Source organism: Leptinotarsa decemlineata, unplaced genomic scaffold, assembly GCF_025532065.1.
Source record: "Leptinotarsa decemlineata unplaced genomic scaffold, Ldec_3_MD MMD2_tig00000505_RagTag_RagTag, whole genome shotgun sequence".
Lineage (NCBI taxonomy): Eukaryota > Metazoa > Arthropoda > Insecta > Coleoptera > Chrysomelidae > Leptinotarsa > Leptinotarsa decemlineata.
In genome coordinates this window covers 16989735-17009709 of record NW_027412549.1, presented here as the reverse complement: position 1 = coordinate 17009709, position 19975 = coordinate 16989735, and the positions used below count along the sequence as shown (strand labels likewise).

The 19975-nt window shown below is 36.8% G+C and overlaps 1 protein-coding gene across 1 annotated transcript; it reads left to right on the top strand.

Moving 5' to 3' along the window:
* The first annotated feature begins 8334 nt into the window (after window positions 1-8334).
* LOC141481825 (cuticle protein-like) lies at window positions 8335-9630 on the top strand. Its single transcript, XM_074174084.1, has 2 exons — window positions 8335-8418; window positions 9112-9630. Exons 1-2 carry the CDS (start codon window positions 8356-8358, stop codon window positions 9541-9543), a joined length of 495 nt encoding a protein of 164 aa, XP_074030185.1. The 5' UTR covers window positions 8335-8355; the 3' UTR covers window positions 9544-9630.
* The last annotated feature ends 10345 nt before the right edge of the window (window positions 9631-19975 follow it).

Here is a 19975-nt window from a genome sequence, read left to right as displayed (position 1 = left end):
AATCTATACATTTTTTGGACTTGACAATAACAAAAGTTAACGACAAACATGATTTTTCAATTAATCGTAAACCAACACATACAGATATTATCATTCATAATTCGTCCACACACCCATATCAGCATAAGGTAGCAGCTTTCAACAGTATGATCCACAGACTGATAAATGCACCCTTGTCAGAAGCGAATTTCAATAAAGAATTGAATATAATGAAGCAAATAGCCGTCAACAATGATTATGATAGCGGTCTGATAAATTCTTTATTATCAAAAAAGTTTTACAGTCAAGCTTTGAAAGAAGTTTACCCAATTCGAAAAGAAGGGGATAAAAGTTATAGAACCTGAACCTAGTTAGGCCAACCCACAAATATTTCAGATTTTCTGCACAGCAAAGGTGTAAATACTGCTTTCAAAACCAACAACAACTTGGGCATGCACTTTAAAAATAACAAAGACAAAAGTGCAGTTTCAGAAGAACCAGGAGTGTATAAATTATCGTGTGAGTCATGTCCGATGTTTTATATAGGTCAAACTGGAAGAACGTTCAGAACCCGCATAAAGGAACAAAAATATAGTTTTCAGAATGGAAAAATGAATTCCACATATGCGAGTCATTTAATCTCAGAGGGACATGAGTTCAACCATGAATATAAACCCCTCCATTTCCAGAAGAAAGGTTTGGAACTAATCTGTTGGAGAGTATGGAAATACACAAATTCAAAAAGTCTCAACATCTCATGAACGATCAAACTGAATTGAATAACTCGCCATTATTGAATCTGTTGATTCGCAGGAAAAAATAGTTAGGTATATTTACAGGTAGACAAAAATAAATTGATACCTGATCTTTTCAGGTAATTTTATTATTTGGGTAGACGAATAGATACTAAGTTATATTCTAAAATGGTGTAATTTAGAAGTTATTCTCAGTTTACGCTTGAAGAAGCTATTGTATAGCGAAACACGTGTCGCGGTTTTTGTAAAACCCATATAGTGAAAATCATGCAATAAACTGTATTGATTAGCATTTATTATTATCATTATGATGTCTACCGTGGATAAAGACGAAACGTCAGGTTTAAAAACTTGCAGACCATGGCCAAAAACCCGAAAAATAGCTCTCAAAAATTTCTTCATCTTGTTGAATCTATTCAATCGATTCAATGGAATCTAACAGAAGGGAGTGTTACGAAGAAAATTGGGAAATCAGTTCAATCGTCGCCTTCACACAATTTCAGTCAAATTTCAGTGATACACTCCTTCGAAAACATTTTAGTGCAATGATGGAGTTCAGCGGTAAACGTAAACTGAATTTTTTGGCGGAATTTTCGGCTTTTATATTGTTGCAATGCTTGATTGGAGATGCTGATCCCACCAGAAAGAGCAATATGATGAAAATATGTTGAAATTGAGAATATGTCTTGTATTGCCAGATTTTTTTTCATTGAAACAATGATTTTGGAGTTCAGATATGTTGTTTGAGTCGAACCATTTCAGAAAACGGCAATTTTCAAATGCTCAAAACAACTGTTGAATTCCTTTCCTCATTTTTAAATAACCCTTTCACATAAATGATTATACAAAAAAGTGAAGTTTATGATTAGATTTGTGGTATACAAGTATACATGAAAGGAAAAGTGGTTGGATGGAAGAGCGGTTTTTGCCTTGATTTATCAAGTGCATATGTTGAATTCTGCCATTTGTTAGGTTAGGTCAGTTTTTCTGGTACTGAGTAACATTTCAATGAAAGCATATATCATTACTATTATTCAGTTAACTAGTTCAATGAACCAATAATTTTTCTGAAAAAGGGGTTGGTGGGGTAACAGGTAACAGAATTTTCAAAAGCTTTTATTTAACTTGACTTATATGTATGTTAACAAATTTTGCAATTTTAATTCGACCCTCTTCCCGGTATCCGATTGACCTGAAACTTTGCATGCTGGTCCAGAACCGATGACAATGCATGTTAATCATAAACGTGACCTGATGCTGCTGCCAGGATCGGCTCCGTACGAGAGATCTTCTCAGCGATAAATAACAGGGACACGAAATTTGTATTCGCATTCGTTTATGATAGGCAGTTGGTAGGCCCACCATGAAATAGATGCCACATCCAGGGTTGGCTTCAATAAAAAAAATATATTTCTAGAAAAAAAATTAAATCAAGCTTTTGCCTTCAAATACCTACTTCCTAACTCTAAAAAGAAGACAGTAAATGGTGTAGTAGGTTGTGAGAACCCATATTCATTTGCATTGTAAAGAGGCCGTGCCAAGGACTGTATAACAAGCTAATTGTTCTGAAAGATATGCCGGAGGAGTAGGTACTTACGTTCTTCTATAGAATATAGCTTACCCCAATAATAGTTTTTCTGTTGAAGGACTCTCTGGTTTATAGATAGACTTTCGTATTGATCGATAACTATCGATTGAAACTGAAAAATATAAAATAAAATAATGATAAAAAACTTTTAAAACAAACTTTTATTGAAGTGCCCTAAAAAGATTACAATAAAATTTTAAATCACATTAACCACATTCATTTATGACTTTACGGAATTGAAAATATAATAAAAGCTTATCGCGATAATTTCAATTTGTAATTGAAATTTTGTATTTAGGTAGGCAGCTACTAAACTTGTAAGTAATTCATAATGTTTGTAATTGAATAAAAGTGCCGTGAATGCTCAAAATGTGGAACTTTAATCTTGAATAACTTTTATGCACACATAGGATTTGTCGGGTTTGAAATTTATTGCAGTACCTAGTTGATCTGTCAGAATGTTTTTTAATTTAAATTTCATCTGACTGAATATGTAGAGATTTTTTCCAGGAATCGCGATTAGCTTTTATTGTAGTTTCAATTTTGTAAAGTCATAAATCAATGTGGTTAATATGATTCGAAATTTTATTTTGATCTTTTTAGGGCACTTAAGTAAAAGCTTGTCTTAAAAGTTTTTTATCATTATTTTATTACTCAAATGAACAATTGAATTCTTCCGACGTTTCGAATTTAATTGAATTCTTCTTCAGGGCTCTGTAACAATGAATTTTCATAAATATACTTTCCACAAAACTTATACGACTATTATCGTTTCAATTTCACAAGAAATAATTAAATTACTCACCAAAAAGTAGTTTTTTGGTGTTGATAATAATACTATTTTAAAAAAAGCATCAGATATGTTAAAAAAATAAAAATAAAAAACATTGCAACAACAAATTTACGAGACAACACCGACACAAAACGGCATTTGTGCAGACTTGGTCACGGCATAACTACGAAATATATGTATTAAAAAGTTGTCATTTTTATTGCCTTTTTTTCAAAAGATATGTTGACGATATTATAACTTCCATTCCAAATAATAAACAAACTGAAATATTAGACACTTTTCATAGTTTTTATCCAAAACTGAAATTCACTCTAGAAATGGATAAAAACAATTTGTAAACATGTTTAGATACTAAAATTATCAAAGATGCAAACCAAATTTTGAAGGTAGACTGGTATCATAAACCAACTTTTTCTGAGAGATTTTTAAAATATTCCATTTGTAGAGAATGTATCTGTTACACCTGGAATACTACTCAGTACCGAAGAAATAAAAGTGCCTTTTTTAAATGAAAATACAGTTGGAAAGCGTTTTTTCTCGAAACAAAAAACTAAAACACCACAAGAAATACAATCCGATATTGTGTACAAATTGAACTGTGGAAGCTCTCACAAATGCTATGTAGGTCAAACTGGACGGTATCTTAAAACACCAGTTTTAGAACACATGAGAGACTCTAAAAAACTGAATATAAAAAACCCCACAGCTCGTAGGGCTGGACACATTTTTTATTTTGATCATCCAACTATTCTAAATGTTCAACCTTATTTATCCAAAAGACTTTTGAGCGAAATGATACATATTCTCAAATGCGATAGTGTTAACACTAGAAGAAATGCCGATGGCCTCAATACTGTATATTTGAATTTGATACGTAAAATACCTTAATAATTTACACTTTTTTCATTCTTTTTCTTCCTGCCATTGATTAAATTAAAAAACAGACACCACCTTATCAGAATTGCAAATAAAGCCATTCGTTTGTTTCATGACGTTTTGTGTTGGTGTTGTCTCGGAAATTTGTTGTTGCAATGTTTTTTATTTTTATTTTTCAAATATGTATCTAATATGTCTGATGGTTTAAAAATAGTACCTATTATTATCAACACGAAAAAACTACTTTAATTAAGAACTCATTATTTCCTGTGAAATTGAAACGATAATAATCGTATAAGTTTTGTGGAAGGTATATTTATGAAAATTCATTGTCACAGAACCCTGAAGAGAAATTTAATTAAATACGAAACGTCGCCAAGAATATAATTGTTTTTTAAATAAAAAATTGATCCTGTTACCCAACCAACCCCTTTTTCAAAATTATTATTGTTATTAAAATAAAGCAATAAAGCGAAAGTTTAGGGCCTTTCCAATGAATTTGAAATTCTTATGGAAAATAATATTAAAAAAATACCAAAAGTTACAATAAATAGTATTATTACTTGAAAAAATCATAAGTGAATAAAAACAAAATCATTGTTGCAGTGGAACTTTAATTATTAAATACTGATTTCACAAACAACACCCACAGTTTGAACTTCACAAAGTTCATTTTTAAACACTATGACAACATGCTTCGTTATCACAGTAGCTTTGTATTGGCATATGAACCATATATATCTTAATCTGACGCGCTTGAGTATTTCAAAATGGCGAATTTTTTTGCACATTATAATAATGGCCGCGAGTTTGGGTCAGATCGAAATCGTCAGATTATTGAATGAGAGCTTTTTTTTGTCGCACTCAACACCCCCTTGGAAATCTGACGCGCTCGATTAAATTTTTTTCTTTACACTTTCAAACGATCAGATTAACATACGAACATTATCAAAAATATGTAGGACATTGATGCTGTCAATATCTGACGCGCTCGAGTATGTCCATGCAATCTATAGCCGCTTCCCCTACCGATGAAAAGGTATATATTATAAAACATTTTTTTCTTCTTGCTTTGCAACCTAATATGTCTCTATGACGCTCGAGTAAATCCCCATTTTGCATCGTGGGCTTCCCTACTATATCGAGTGTCCAACAAAAAGTATGCACCTTGTTTTTCTCCTTTTTTTGTAACTCAACGCAAAAATGCTCGGACAGGTCCATTTTGCTTTTGAGGGAGACCTATTTTAGATGTATTTTTCTACCTGTGCCTTCAACCCCCTAGCGAGGGTGAGTAACAACCCTAAAATTTTAAATGGAAAGTGGGGTCGAGTGATATATCATTTGAAAGGGCACAAAATTTTCTTTCCAATGGTACCTAATTTGTTGTATTTACTCAAATAGTTATAAAAAAAAGCAAGAACATTCACTCGACATTTTTAGTGTTAATGAAAATGCGGAAAAACGGCATTTTTATCACTACTACATTCCTCAATTTCTCTCGTGCGTTTTTTGGTTTAAATAACAACAGCAGATAAGTGTACAAAAATAATTTAGGCAAACGTTCATTGATTCAGTTCAGTGAATGATTCGTACGTTGCCAAGTTAGTCCAAAAGTTTGTCGATACCGGATCTGTCTGTAATGTGAAACACCAGCCACGGAAACCGATCAGAAATGAAGCAGTGTAAGTCGCTGTTTTGGGACATGTTGAATTGGATCATGCTCAAAGTACCCGTCAGCTTGCTGCAGCCTCAGGTGTCTCCCGTTCGTCCATAATACGGATATTAAAATCCTATAAATTTCATCCGTACAGAATTAAATTAGTACATAGAAGGCTGCAATTTGGTGAACAACTGAGCCAGCTACTAATTGATGATCCGCACCTATCATTCAACACGTGCTTTTCCGATGAGAGTACAATTTTTTTTAATGGAGCTGTGAATAGGCATAATTGCCGTTACTGGATGACAGTAACCCATACTTATTCCGAGAGGTTCATACCTAGTACCCTCAAAAAATCAATGTCTGGTGTGGCATATTAGGTAGTCATATCGTAGGGCCACTTTTTATTCCTGGGAATTTAACTGGTGAGGTCTACCTGAACATGCTTGAAGATACAATTGATCCTCTCATAACAGAAATAATTGAAAATGACTAAAATCATAATGATGATCGGCTTCATTTCCAGCAAGATGGAGCACCTCCTCACTATGTGGCTCCGGTAAGAAAGTTTTTAGATGACTGGTTTCCTGGACGGTGGATTGGAAGGAGAGGCCCCATCGAATGGCCTGCCGGATCACCTGATTTGTTGCCTTTAGACTTTTTCCTTTGGGGACATTTGAAAAATAAATGTTTTGCTACGCCAACGAATTACAGCAGAGTGCAGAAGTATAACACCTGATATGCTACAGAATGTTAGGAATAGATTTGAACAAAATCTGTTTTATTGTATGGAAGCAAATGGGTCACATTTTCAGCACTTGCTGAAGTAGGATTCTGCTAAGTCAATTACACATTTCAAAGTACTGGGTTGTAGTTGTTTTTCTTCATAATAGCTACATGTTTGAGTGAAATACAACAAATTAGGTATCATTGGAAAGATAATTTTGTGCCCTTTCAACTGATATATCACTCGACCCCACTTTCTATTTAAATTTTAGGGTTGTTACTCACCCTCGCTATGGGGTTGAAGGCACAGGTAGAAAAATACATCTAAAATGTGTCCCCCTCAAAAGCAAAATTGACCTGTCCGAGCATTTTTGCGTTAAGTTACAAAAAAAGGGAAAAAGCAAGGTGCATACTTTTCGTTGGACCACTCTGTATATAGTACATGACGTTTTGGTATGTTTCACAGGTACTAAGAGACAATTAGATATTTTCATAGGGACATTAACAAAATTCATCAAAACATAAAAGTCACTATCGAAGTAGAAGCAGACTCAATTTCTTGGACTTAGCAATCGGTAGAATTACTAACAAACGTGATTTGCCAATTCATCACAAACATTCCCATACGGATATTATTATTCATTACGATTCTATCCATCCTTTTCAACACGAAGTTTATTCAATGTTCCTTTTTCAATAGATAATTTTAATAAAAATTCAATATCATTAAGCAAATTGCAGTAAATAAAGTACTTACAACTAAATTATTAGACACAATAATTTCCAACAAAGTCTACGCAAAAGCAATTTGGGATGTTTTTTTCACTGATGAGTTAGGTAATCAAAATTATAAAGCTTTGACATTTTTTGGACAAACAACAGAAAAAGTGGATTCATTTTTGAATAAACTGTATATTGAAATTGCAAATAAAACATGTACATTAACAAAGTTTATTGAAAATAAGACGAAACATTTAAATACGAGAAATCAGGAGTATATTAACTAAATTGTGGAACTTGTCCTAAGGTATATATTGGTCAAACTGGCAAAACATTCAGGATTCTCACCCAGCAACATAATATGAGCTATCTAAATAAGAAAACAAGTTCAATATTACCAAATCATCTTTTGGAAGGAAATCTTATCTTTGACGGAAATTTCGAAATTTTACACACATCATAAAAAGGTTCAAAGCCTAATCATTTGAGGGAAATGGCGATTAATTAACTTGAAAATTCAAACATTTTACTGAATGACCAACTGGATTTAAATAGATCACCATTATTGAATTTGTTTTCTCAGAAACAGATTTTATCGTAGTCTTCGTAGACATATTGTTGTTGATGTAGAATTGATATAATATATGCTAGGTAATTATGAACGAAGAAGTACCTAAGTAGGTGATCCTCACTAGTGATTACGTGTGGTATATAAAAATCAGAGTAAATAATAAACTTTTAATATATCATTCATTACGAAAAAGCTACTGTGATAGCGAAACTAGTCGTGACATTTTTCGAAAATGCAGTTTGTGAAGTTCAAATCGTTAAGTGTAGTTTGTGAAATTACTATGGATCTTAATCAAGTAACGGTCCAATCAATCAGAATATCAAATACTGATTATCAATCTTTCAATAACCTCCAATAAACTTGTGCCGCTTGCTTCTAGTGGGAAATCATTCTGAAAATTGAAAATGATTGGAAAAATTGACAACTGAAAGTAGATTTTGTTTCATTTCATTGAAACTCAACTCTTCTTTTAAATATTTCTTCAGAATAAAATCCTCAACTAGATATCAGATGAAGAATGTGCCAACTTGTTATACATTTTCAATGTCTCATAATTAACAAATTCACTTTCAGTGAAGTCTAGGTCACTATTATCCACATTCTCAATTTCATCATATTTATGTGTTATTGTTATATTTCGGTCTTCCAGCTTCACCCATGCATAACATTACTATAAAAGACATAATTATGTTGAATACTTCAGTCTTGGTTCACAGCTCAATCCGATCTCTCGTAACAATGTTTTCCAAGGTGGGTACCAGAAAAGTGTTTCACTAATATCTTAGGGAGTAGTTATCTCATTAATATCAAGTGAAGTAGTTCCGTGAAAAGTGTACATATTTCAGTTAATGAGTGTTTCTGAAACGTTGTTTGCAAGCAATGCGATATCGAAGGGTCTATTAATACCTTGGGAAAAAAAGTGGTGCTTTTTCTTATTTCGACATTCGTCGATATCGTATACAATTATAATGATTCATTCATATGTCATTCCGATTTGATTTGCTTTTACTATTTGTTGAAACAACTTTCTGGAACGACTATTTGCTGCTTTCGTGAGGTTTTCAGGCCTCAATTCTGATTTTCCACATTATGATGAAGAGCACAAGTTCTTAAATATTCACAAGATTTCAAAAAATGATTGGAAAAAACTATATATTTGATAATGTGAATTAAGGTAATATTATTACAGAAAAATACTTTCAATGGCAGACGGCATTGAAAATTTTTGTTTCGATAAAGAACCAGATTGATAAAAAATTGTAACATCACAAAGTTTTGATGTATATTCATCTCTTTTTTTAATATTAATGTTTCGTTTTTCCCCAATTGTAAATTATCAGACAGCCCAACGTAATTTGTGATTTCCTGAGCTTTGATTATTGAACTATTAATTGTTACTAGGCTATGAATGCAATGAATTTGAATTTCTGAATTTGTTTTTAGGTTGCTGTTGTTGTGTTCGTTATTGCCGCAGTCAATGCAGGCTACTTGGGCTCTCCTGAATACTCTACATCTTACGCCTCCAATCACCTAGTCTCACCGGCTGTTTCTCACGGATACGTAGCACCCGTCCTTGCCCATGGTCATGGAGGTTATGGACTGTCTCATGGGTACGACCAAGACTACTACGCTCACCCTAAATATCAGTTCGAATATGGAGTAGCAGATCCCCACACTGGAGATCACAAATCACAACATGAAGTTCGTGATGGTGATGTAGTGAAAGGGTACTACACCGTGGCTGATCCAGATGGTACCCTCCGTACCGTACACTACACTGCCGATGACCATAATGGATTCAACGCTGTTGTGGAAAAGTCTGGACATGCTAGCCATCCTCAAGTTTACGGTGGACATGGTGGATACTACCACTGAGTGTTCAATGATATTTTTGTTACCTTCAACTCAATCTTGTGATCAATATTATGTACCTCATTATTTTAATAAACTATTCATTTGTTTCATAAAAACAAACTTTTTGTTACTTTGAAGAAAGTAGGATCAAAGAAAAAGTGGATTCGTGGAAAATAACAAAGAAGCAGAGTATGAATCGAAATGATACATTGATAGAGCACTGCTATGTTGACATTTCTGCTGCCCCAAAAGTAGCCTGAATTCAGTATCCTTGACAGTTGATAATATATTCAGTATTGTTGTCGAGAAAGTTGGACATTCTTCCCATCCCCAAACTCATGGAGGATTTAATAATGGTTATTACTATTAAGCTCTGAATGATTCTTTTGTCAAGCTGTAAATCAATATTGTGTACCTCATGTTTATAATTGAATTTTGTTGAACTCATGATTTGAATTGAGGAGTTTTATCTTGATAAACAATTGAAGGTTTGTTTCCAAATATGAGTGGGTAATAGATTTTTTTGTCAGTTAAAAGTTTTCACAGTAGCTATTATATTAGAATATTATTGTCGTTCGAGTTGATAAAAATATTTCTATATTGGGGTAAACCAGGATGTATAACTCATGCATACAACCTTCATTTACACAGAGTGTCCTCTAACTACGGTACAAAATTTCAGAGGATGATTACTTAGGTCGTTTCAAGAAAAACAGTATTCATAAAATATGATAAATATCCTCACACCGATTTGGTTGAAATTTGCTACAGTAATGAGGCGTTTATTTAGCTTTCACTAGATTGAAATGAATATGGGTCCAGTGGAGTCGCAGTCAACAATATTGCTAAAAAAGTACTTGTTTTTGTAGTTTTTTATTTTCATTCAGATTAATGAACTGAAAATACAACTTCATCGTCGCATTTTTTCATATCCAGCTTTGTTTTCGAGAAAAAAATTGAAGCCTCTTTGCATATCATGAGCACCCGCTTTGGAGACCAGCTGACAGCGATAGTATTGTCATATCAGTGAAAGTCAGAATTGTCAATTAGCAGTGATTCCATCATGAATAATTTTACTGATACTGAATTGGCCGATATGCACCTCATTTATAGATTGGCAAATGGAAATGTGGAGAAAGCACGGAGAATTTACCAGGACAGATATCTTAATAGAGTAATTTCACGTGCTAAAACATCAAGAAAGCTATATGCAAGATTATGTGAAACTGGGAGTTTCATTAAGAATGCGGGTGGTGGAAGACCAGAAACTGATTAACGCCTGAACTAGAAGAAGCTATACTTGATGCGATAAAGGAAGATCCTTGAAATAGTATCAGGAAGATTGCGTTGCAGCTGGAAGTCAACCCAAAAACCGTATGGACAGTTCTAAACAGAAATCTCCTATACCCATATCATATACAGCGGGTCCAAGCTCCACTGCCTCGGGATTTTTACCCAAGATTATTGTTTTGTAAGTGGTTGATCTATACGATTGTAACCTTCGTTGTCGTAGATTGAAACGGGTTACTTTGTTACTTAGGAACTAAATTATGGGCTGCCGGAACTCAGCGGAGAGGGATGGTGGGTAAATATAAGTCCACTTGGAGGATAAGTGTATTGTTTCTTCAAACACGCAAGCTTGTGGTGATTACAGGCTTATGGCCCAGAAGTATACTTTTGGGTTCACAGATATAAAAGTAAGCAACTTATGATTAAACTTAAGGTGTGGTAAATACTTGGTTCCTTCTAGAATTTGCAATTTGTGCCGCAATGTTGATTCGAGGTCGTGCGGGAGGGTGTAATACATAACAGGAAAGACCTTACGTGCATGGGATATGGGAGAATAGTCTCCAGCAGCACGATCCTACCCTGTACGCAGTCCACTCAGGCAATGATCTTTTCCATGCAGAATATTTGCTCCTCGGAAGACCGTAATCAGAGATATAAGGGGTGTAGTGGTCTAGCCTTGCGAGAGATACACCAGGATATAGTTCAAAATATCGACTTGAGGTGGTAATAAGAAGGCCTAAAATGAGATTAATGTTTAGAAGGATATACCCTTTAGGGTATTTTCGGGAAGTGGGTTCTTACCGTAGTTGTTGTGTGGCCTGAAGATTGGAATTTGACAAGAGAACGGGTACTTAATAAAAATCCCCAATACTGTGGGCGAGTTATTCCTTTAGATAACCCAAATATAGTTATTCCCGTATTGAATATTTTGGTTTCTTCAAATCCACAAAGTGATGAGCTCAAAATTCTTGCTCCAGAGAAGATAACCAAACTCAACTCTCATTACCAGAGAAAAAACCCTTTTCTTTTTCCTTTCCTTTTTTTTCCCTATCAACGTTATTCAAGGTCGAATTATTCTGATTGTCTTTAGGCACAAAAAACTGAACTGAATTGTTTTGAATGTTATACAGGGTGGATGCTGTGCATAAATATATGATTTCAATACATTACTTTTCTGTTATCTTATAAATCCGCTCATGCATTTTGGGAACCGTAACAACCCCCCCCTTTCTTCAAAAAAAAAGTCTGGGCCAACCGAACCAATGTTCTACATAACAGGATTACTTTATATCTGAATATACATGCCTCAAACTTCCACCTCATCATCTGAATCGTTTACGTCCTCAGGTGGGTGAGCTTTCAAATCCTTGGCATGCCAAACTCCTCGATTTCTTCCGTCCGAGTCTAGTAACTCATAAGACCAGGGTGATAAGATCCTTGAAATGATGAATGGACCTTCAAACCTTGGGGCGAACTTAGAGGTAAACCCCTGTGCCGCCTTAGATAATGCATAACTTCGCTTCCAAACCTTTTGATGCAGTTGAAATCGTTCATCACGACGCCTCAAATTATATCGATGACGACTATTATCATATGCTCGTTTTAGCTTAGCTGATATGTCTCTGAATAAATCATCCAAAACCTTGGAACGTATTGACGGATCGAATGCGTTTTGATCGAGGATAGGAGCCAACGGATGGATATTTGTTCCGCTCAGTTGTAGTTCCCTACCAAACATAATAAAATTTGGTGTATGTTGAGTCACCTCATGTCTAGACGTGCGAAGAGCCCAAGCAACCTGCTGAAGATAGCGGTCCCAACATCGATGATTCGAGGAGACGTATGACGTGAGAACGGTCTTGATAACTCTATGGGACCTTTCTACCGGATTGGCTTGAGCATGGTAGTTGGAGATGTGAACTGGCGAAACATCATACTTGTCAAATACCTTGGTCAGTTCCCGACTTCGGAACTGTGCGCCATTATCCATGATGACTCGTTGCGGAGCCCCAAATAAAAGCACTACATTTTCCTCGAATATTGTCGAGATTCGGGAAGTGGTAGCCTTTCGCAGCGGGAACAACAAAATGAATTTGCTAAAGATGTCCAACACAGATAATATATAGCTGTAACCCGAAGCCGATCTGGGCAGAGGGCCTACAAGGTCCATGCTCAAGACTTGCCATGGTCTGCTGGTAGTTGGCGCAGCACTTAGCATCAAACCGTTTGGAGGTTTTTGTTCAGGCTTGGTGCTGAGGCAAGTGACGCAGCGTTTAATATACCGGGCAATATCATGTCGCATTTTTGGCCAATAATATTTGCCTCCTATGCGAGATGTAGTTTTATACACACCGAGGTGACCACAAGTGGGAGGATTATGATGTTCTTGTATGAGTGCCGCTCTGTCTTCCCTTGGGACTACGACGAGCCAGTTATCGGAGTTTTCTCGTAATTCTGGGTAGACTCGATTCACGTGTTTGAAAAGGATGTTGTTCTCAAAACGCCACTGAGGAAATTTTTCTGGGTTGTTTGTCACCTGAGTACACATATTCTTGTACCAAGTGTCTTTTGAATTCTTAAGTATTCCATCAGACTCCATTGCGTCCACACAAGGTACCGACCTGGACAGAGCATCCGGAACTACGTGCTCCTTTCCCTTCCGGTGAATTATTTCGAAATCGTATTGTTGGAGTCTGACCGCCCACCTAGCGATTCTGCCGACGGGATCTTTAATCTGGTTCAGCCACTTAAGGCTGTAGTGATCGGTAACTACTGCAAATTTTGTACCTTCAATATATGGTCTGAATTTTTCGATGGCAAACAACACAGCTAAGCATTCCTTTTCTGTGGTGCTATACTTTCTTTCAGCCTTCGACAGTGAACGGCTAAGGTAACTGATCACCTTCTCGCCATCATCATCCTGCTGGGTGAGAACAGCTCCGAGTCCAAAATCTGAAGCGTCTGTCTGCACCGTGAAAGGTTTTGCGAAATCCGGGCAGGTTAAGATAGGTGCAGAAATCAGATGGTTCTTGAGAGATGCTAGGGCTTCCTCACAACTTAAGTCCCACACAAATTTCTGGCCCTTCCTCAATAAATTGCACAAAGGTGCTGTGAGTGACGAGAAATTTGGTACGAATCGTCGGTACCATGATGCAAGACCAATCAGTCTCCTCACGTCGCTCACGGACTTGGGTGCTGTGATTTGTAAAATAGCTTCCACCTTAGACGGATCAACCATGAGTCCCCCTGCTCCAACTACGTAGCCAAGATAACGTAATTCCGACTTGCAAAAGTGGCACTTTTCTCGATTAAGTGTGAGACCGGCCCTCGTGAGCCGGGTTAGTACTTCTCGCAATACCTCGAGGTGTTGCGCAAAAGTAGGGGTACAGATGATAACATCATCCAAATAAACAAAGACATATTGTTCGAGGTCTATCCCTACTACACGGTCTATGAACCGTTGCCACGTGGCTGGGGCATTATGGAGGCCCATTGGCATCCTGCGAAATTGATACAATCCTCGGTTGGGCACCACAAACGCTGTCAGAGGCTTTGACTGCTCAGACAGAGGTATTTGCCAATAAGCCGATTTTATGTCCAGGGTGGTGAGGTAATGAGAATTTCGCAATTTGTCTAATGTAGCACTCACCATTGGGAGTGGGTACGCGTCGCGAATGGTGACCTTATTGAGCTCCCTGAAATCGACTACAAACCTATAGCTCCCATCGTTCTTCTTGATGAGTAATATAGGGGACGACCATGGTGATTGGGAAGGCTCAATTACTCCGTCCCGAAGCATCTTTTCAAGCTCCTGATTAACTTGTTGTTGCAGGGCATGTGAGAGAGGGTAATATCGCTGGCGGATAGGTGGATGATCCGTGCGAATAACATGTTCGACCAGATTCGTGCACCCTAATCTATCCCCCATCTTCTGAAAAGTCTCTTCAATAACTCCATTCAAAGTCTGTAGCTGTTCCATAGTGAGGGAATCGATTGAGGCTAGTGCCATAGTGGAAGGTTGTAGCACATGTTGATCATTCCTGAAACACCATTCACCCGAAAACATATCGGGGACAATCTCCATAGCCCTCCAGAAATCCATCCCTAGTATCAGTGTATGGGGTAACGATGGTACCACAAGTACATCCAGAACCTTGACCCGATCATATAACTTGAACGGAACGGAAACAGTTCCTAATATTGAGCACGACTGTCCATTTGCAACAGTACACGTTGATTGGGTTGATTTCTTCAATGCGCAAATAGACTTCAGGATGTTCCAACCGGGACCCCCTATTATTGTGCCAGTGCAGCCGCTGTCCAATAACCCAAGAAAAGAACCTCCGAAAATTGAAACCTTCAGGTAGGGTCTGGTGTCATCTTTAGCGTGCGCAAGTACGTAGTCCAAGAGTATTTTTGAGTGTTCGGCCTTAGGGGATTTTATCGGCAACAGTCGGCCTACTGTTGATCCCGTCTCCCGTTTTTTATACAATGTGGGCAAGAACTGGCGAAAACATTATCCTTTCCACATCTAAAACAGAATTTTTTTCTTGGCTGTGAACAAGACCTGAATTTATGTTCGGTGCTCCCGCAATTCCAACATATTGCTGAGGAACAGACTTTTGTGCTTGTTGGGGGCGTTTCTGAGGTCTCGTTCCGGTCCTCTCTTCGGATGTTCACTGCAGCTACATTCAATTGGTTCTGGGGTTTTTTATAGGCTAACTCGGGTTCTAGAAGATTCCGGTAACTGGTTGGTGGTGGTACAAATTTTTGTGTTCGCATTTCCGTTTCTTCGATCATACGACAGAGACGAGTCAGGTCAGAGATAGTAGACATCTGTTGAAGGGCAAGCTGGGTTTGCAGGTATGGCAGTAAATTCCTTCTGATGAGACTTACTCTAGCTTGTTCATCGGGTGGGTGGTCTAATTTGCGAAACAAGTTCTCCATCGCTATAATGAAGTTCAGAACCTTTTCCTGGGAACCCTGCGTACGCCGTCTTATCTCATCCCAAAGGCTATATTCATAATCGTAAGGCCTAAATGCTTGTCTAAGCTGTTCCGTCAGGTCATCCCACGATGTAAATATTCCCGTCCGATACCACAGGAGAGCATCTTGTACGAATATCTCCGGTGCAGCTCGTAGAAGTTGCGTCTTCGACACCCCTCGTGACACACGCAGCTCCTCTACCCGTTCGAGAAAGTCGTTCACGCTGGTCCTGCCATTGTATCGTATACTCCATCGTGAAATATCGCGCCATTGGAAGCCGCTTCCTCCTGCTGGATACGAATCCTCCTGGCCTTTCCAATTCCCTAGAGCAGCACTAATATCCTCAATCGATTTCTCTGGGATAGGTTGCTGACTGTATCCACGATATGCGATTCGAGAGATATTCGACCATGACTGAGTTTGCGGATAAACTGGTTCCAGACGACCTTGGGAGCTAAAACCTGGAAATAGATTGTAATATTCCTCCTGCGAGGCTGGTTGTCTCGTGACAATCGGTTCTTCCGGTAATAATTCTTGTTGACGATGAGCTGGAATATCTTCGAATGATATCAGGTCATTCACTACCGGTGTGTTCTCACGCTGTTCAATGGGAGAATGTACCAAGGTTGGATTAGGAATATCCAGAAGAGATGCCCCCACACTTGCTGACTCTTCATGAACCACTGCTACCTGTCCACTACAATGAGAATGCACAAAAGACCTTTGTCGAGCCAAATTCACCTCTCCAATCAACCGAGAGCATTTGGACACAAGTCTCAGCCGCGTGATCTCTTCTTCTACTTCCTTTCCCGAGAACCGATCAAGACGAAGTAAGAGGTGTTGTAACCGACTATGAATTCTGTGAAATTCATTTTCTCCATTGGCCTGATCCCATCCCAGAATATCCTGTTCCAAATCGTTGAGTTTTTTTTCACACGTGGATATTTCAACATTTGGGTCCAAAAATACTTTAGGAAAGCTAACCGTCCCACTTTGTTTCTCTCTCTTCAACGCATCACGAAGAATCGACCTTTTCTCAGCAACAGTATTTCCAAAAGGCATACCCCTTACATATAGTTCATAGGCCAATTCATCGCTAAGTAAACGGTTGACTTCCATGGTCATTTATGAATAGTCAAATATTTTTATGTTATGCTATTTCAATAAACTGGAATATAAACCCGACCTTTCCAAAAAAACAAAAAAAAAATAAAGCGGTACACCCTGCACAAATTTACATCCAAACTGATGAATTGAAAAAAATTAAATTAGTCAAGTGTCACCCTGTACAAAATTAACGTTAATAAATAATTAACTAAAAAAATGAGTTTAATTTAGGACCACCCTGTACAAACTTACATCCAAACTGACGAATTGAAAAAAATTAAATTGGTCAAGTGTCACCCTGTACAAAATTTACGTTAATAAATAATTAACTAAAAAAATGAGTTTAATTTAGGACCACCCTGTACAAACTTACATCCAAACTGACGAATTGAAAAAAATTAAATTGGTCAAGTGTCACCCTGTACAAAATTTACGTTAATAAACAATTAACTAAAAAATGAGATTAATTTGGGACCACCCTGTACAAAATTCACTTCATAAACAAGTAACTAAAAAAAATGTAATGAATTTGGGGCCACCCTGTACAAAATTCGCTTCATAAACAAGCAACTAAAAAATGTAATGAACTTGGGGCCACCCTGTACAAAATTGACCTCTATACCAATCAATCGAGAAAAAAATGAATGGAGAAGCCACTCTGTAATAACAAACCCCAAAATTAAGATTGCGGGTTTAAGTCAATCACTATAATAACTAATACTAACTAAATTAAACTTCAAAAAAAAATGTTCAGTTACTTAGTTATTAATAATTCAATAATAGGTTTGTTGAAAATAACTGTGCAAAGCCTTTCACTTAAGTTATGTGTGATGCTAAAGTGAATTACACCTTAGAGCAAATAACCTGTGAACCGACCTTAAGATCTTCGCAAAAATTTGCCTCGTTAAATTTTCTACCTTGGATGAAGAAATACAGATTTAAAAGAAGAAGAAGAATCTTTGAAAATGACAACAGCGACAGTGACAAATATAACTAACCACAATGTTGAATTTATATATGGGATAAATGTAAACAATCTACATTAGTCAATAGGAACCATTCGCAGAAACAACCTAAACATGAAACCTAGAATAACACACGTTAAGGGCGCCAATTTGTAACCTTCGTTGTCGTAGATTGAAACGGGTTACTTTGTTACTTAGGAACTAAATTATGGGCTGCCGGAACTCAGCGGAGAGGGATGGTGGGTAAATATAAGTCCACTTGGAGGATAAGTGTATTGTTTCTTCAAACACGCAAGCTTGTGGTGATTACAGGCTTATGGCCCAGAAGTATACTTTTGGGTTCACAGATATAAAAGTAAGCAACTTATGATTAAACTTAAGGTGTGGTAAATACTTGGTTCCTTCTAGAATTTGCAATTTGTGCCGCAATGTTGATTCGAGGTCGTGCGGGAGGGTGTAATACATAACAGGAAAGACCTTACGTGCATGGGATATGGGAGAATAGTCTCCAGCAGCACGATCCTACCCTGTACGCAGTCCACTCAGGCAATGATCTTTTCCATGCAGAATATTTGCTCCTCGGAAGACCGTAATCAGAGATATAAGGGGTGTAGTGGTCTAGCCTTGCGAGAGATACACCAGGATATAGTTCAAAATATCGACTTGAGGTGGTAATAAGAAGGCCTAAAATGAGATTAATGTTTAGAAGGATATACCCTTTAGGGTATTTTCGGGAAGTGGGTTCTTACCGTAGTTGTTGTGTGGCCTGAAGATTGGAATTTGACAAGAGAACGGGTACTTAATAAAAATCCCCAATACTGTGGGCGAGTTATTCCTTTAGATAACCCAAATATAGTTATTCCCGTATTGAATATTTTGGTTTCTTCAAATCCACAAAGTGATGAGCTCAAAATTCTTGCTCCAGAGAAGATAACCAAACTCAACTCTCATTACCAGAGAAAAAACCCTTTTCTTTTTCCTTTCCTTTTTTTTCCCTATCAACGTTATTCAAGGTCGAATTATTCTGATTGTCTTTAGGCACAAAAAACTGAACTGAATTGTTTTGAATGTTATACAGGGTGGATGCTGTGCATAAATATATGATTTCAATACATTACTTTTCTGTTATCTTATAAATCCGCTCATGCATTTTGGGAACCGTAACACGATGGCACTTATTATTATTAAGATTTTACCAACTATTTTATTTACGGAGGAAAGCAAATCTTCCACTAGATGCCATTATGAACTTTCACAATGACCGATAAAAATCCCCACGTTATTGGAAATAGTAATTTTCAGCAAAAATTTTCGCTGAACGTTTGGGTAGGAATAACTACCTAATTGCACGTCCAATCCAGCGGCATCCAAATGCCGCTGGATTGGACGCTCACTGCGACTCCACTGGACCATATTCATTTCTCATTACTGTAGCAAATTTCAACCAAATCGGTGTAAGGATATTTATCATATTTTATGAATACTGTTTTTCTTAAAACGACCTAAAGAATCATCCTCTGAAATTTTGTACTGTAGTTAGAGAACACTCTGTGTAAATAAAGGTTGTATGCATGACTTATACATTCTGTTTTACCGCAATATAGAAATATTTGTATCAACTCGAAGGACAGTAATATTCTAATATAATAGCTACTGTGAAAACTTTTAACCGATAAAAAAACTATTACCCTCTCATATTTGAAAATAAACCTTCAATTGTCTCTCAAGATAAAGCTCCTCAATTCAAAGCATGAGTTCCACAAAATTCAATTATAAACATGAGGTACACAATATTGATCACAATATTGATTTACAGCTAGACAAAAGAATCATTCAGAGCTTATTAGTAATAACCATTATTAAATCCTCCATGAATTTGGGGATGGCAAGAATGTCCAACTTACTCGACAACGATACTGAATCTATTATCAACTGTCAAGGATACTAGATTCAGGCTACTTCTGGGGCAGCAGAAATGTCAATATAGCAGTTATCTATCAATGTATCATTTCGATTCATAATCTGCTTCTTTGTTATTTTCCACGAATCCACTTCTTCCTCTGACCCTACTTTCTTCAAAGTAACAAAAAGTTTGTTTTTATGAA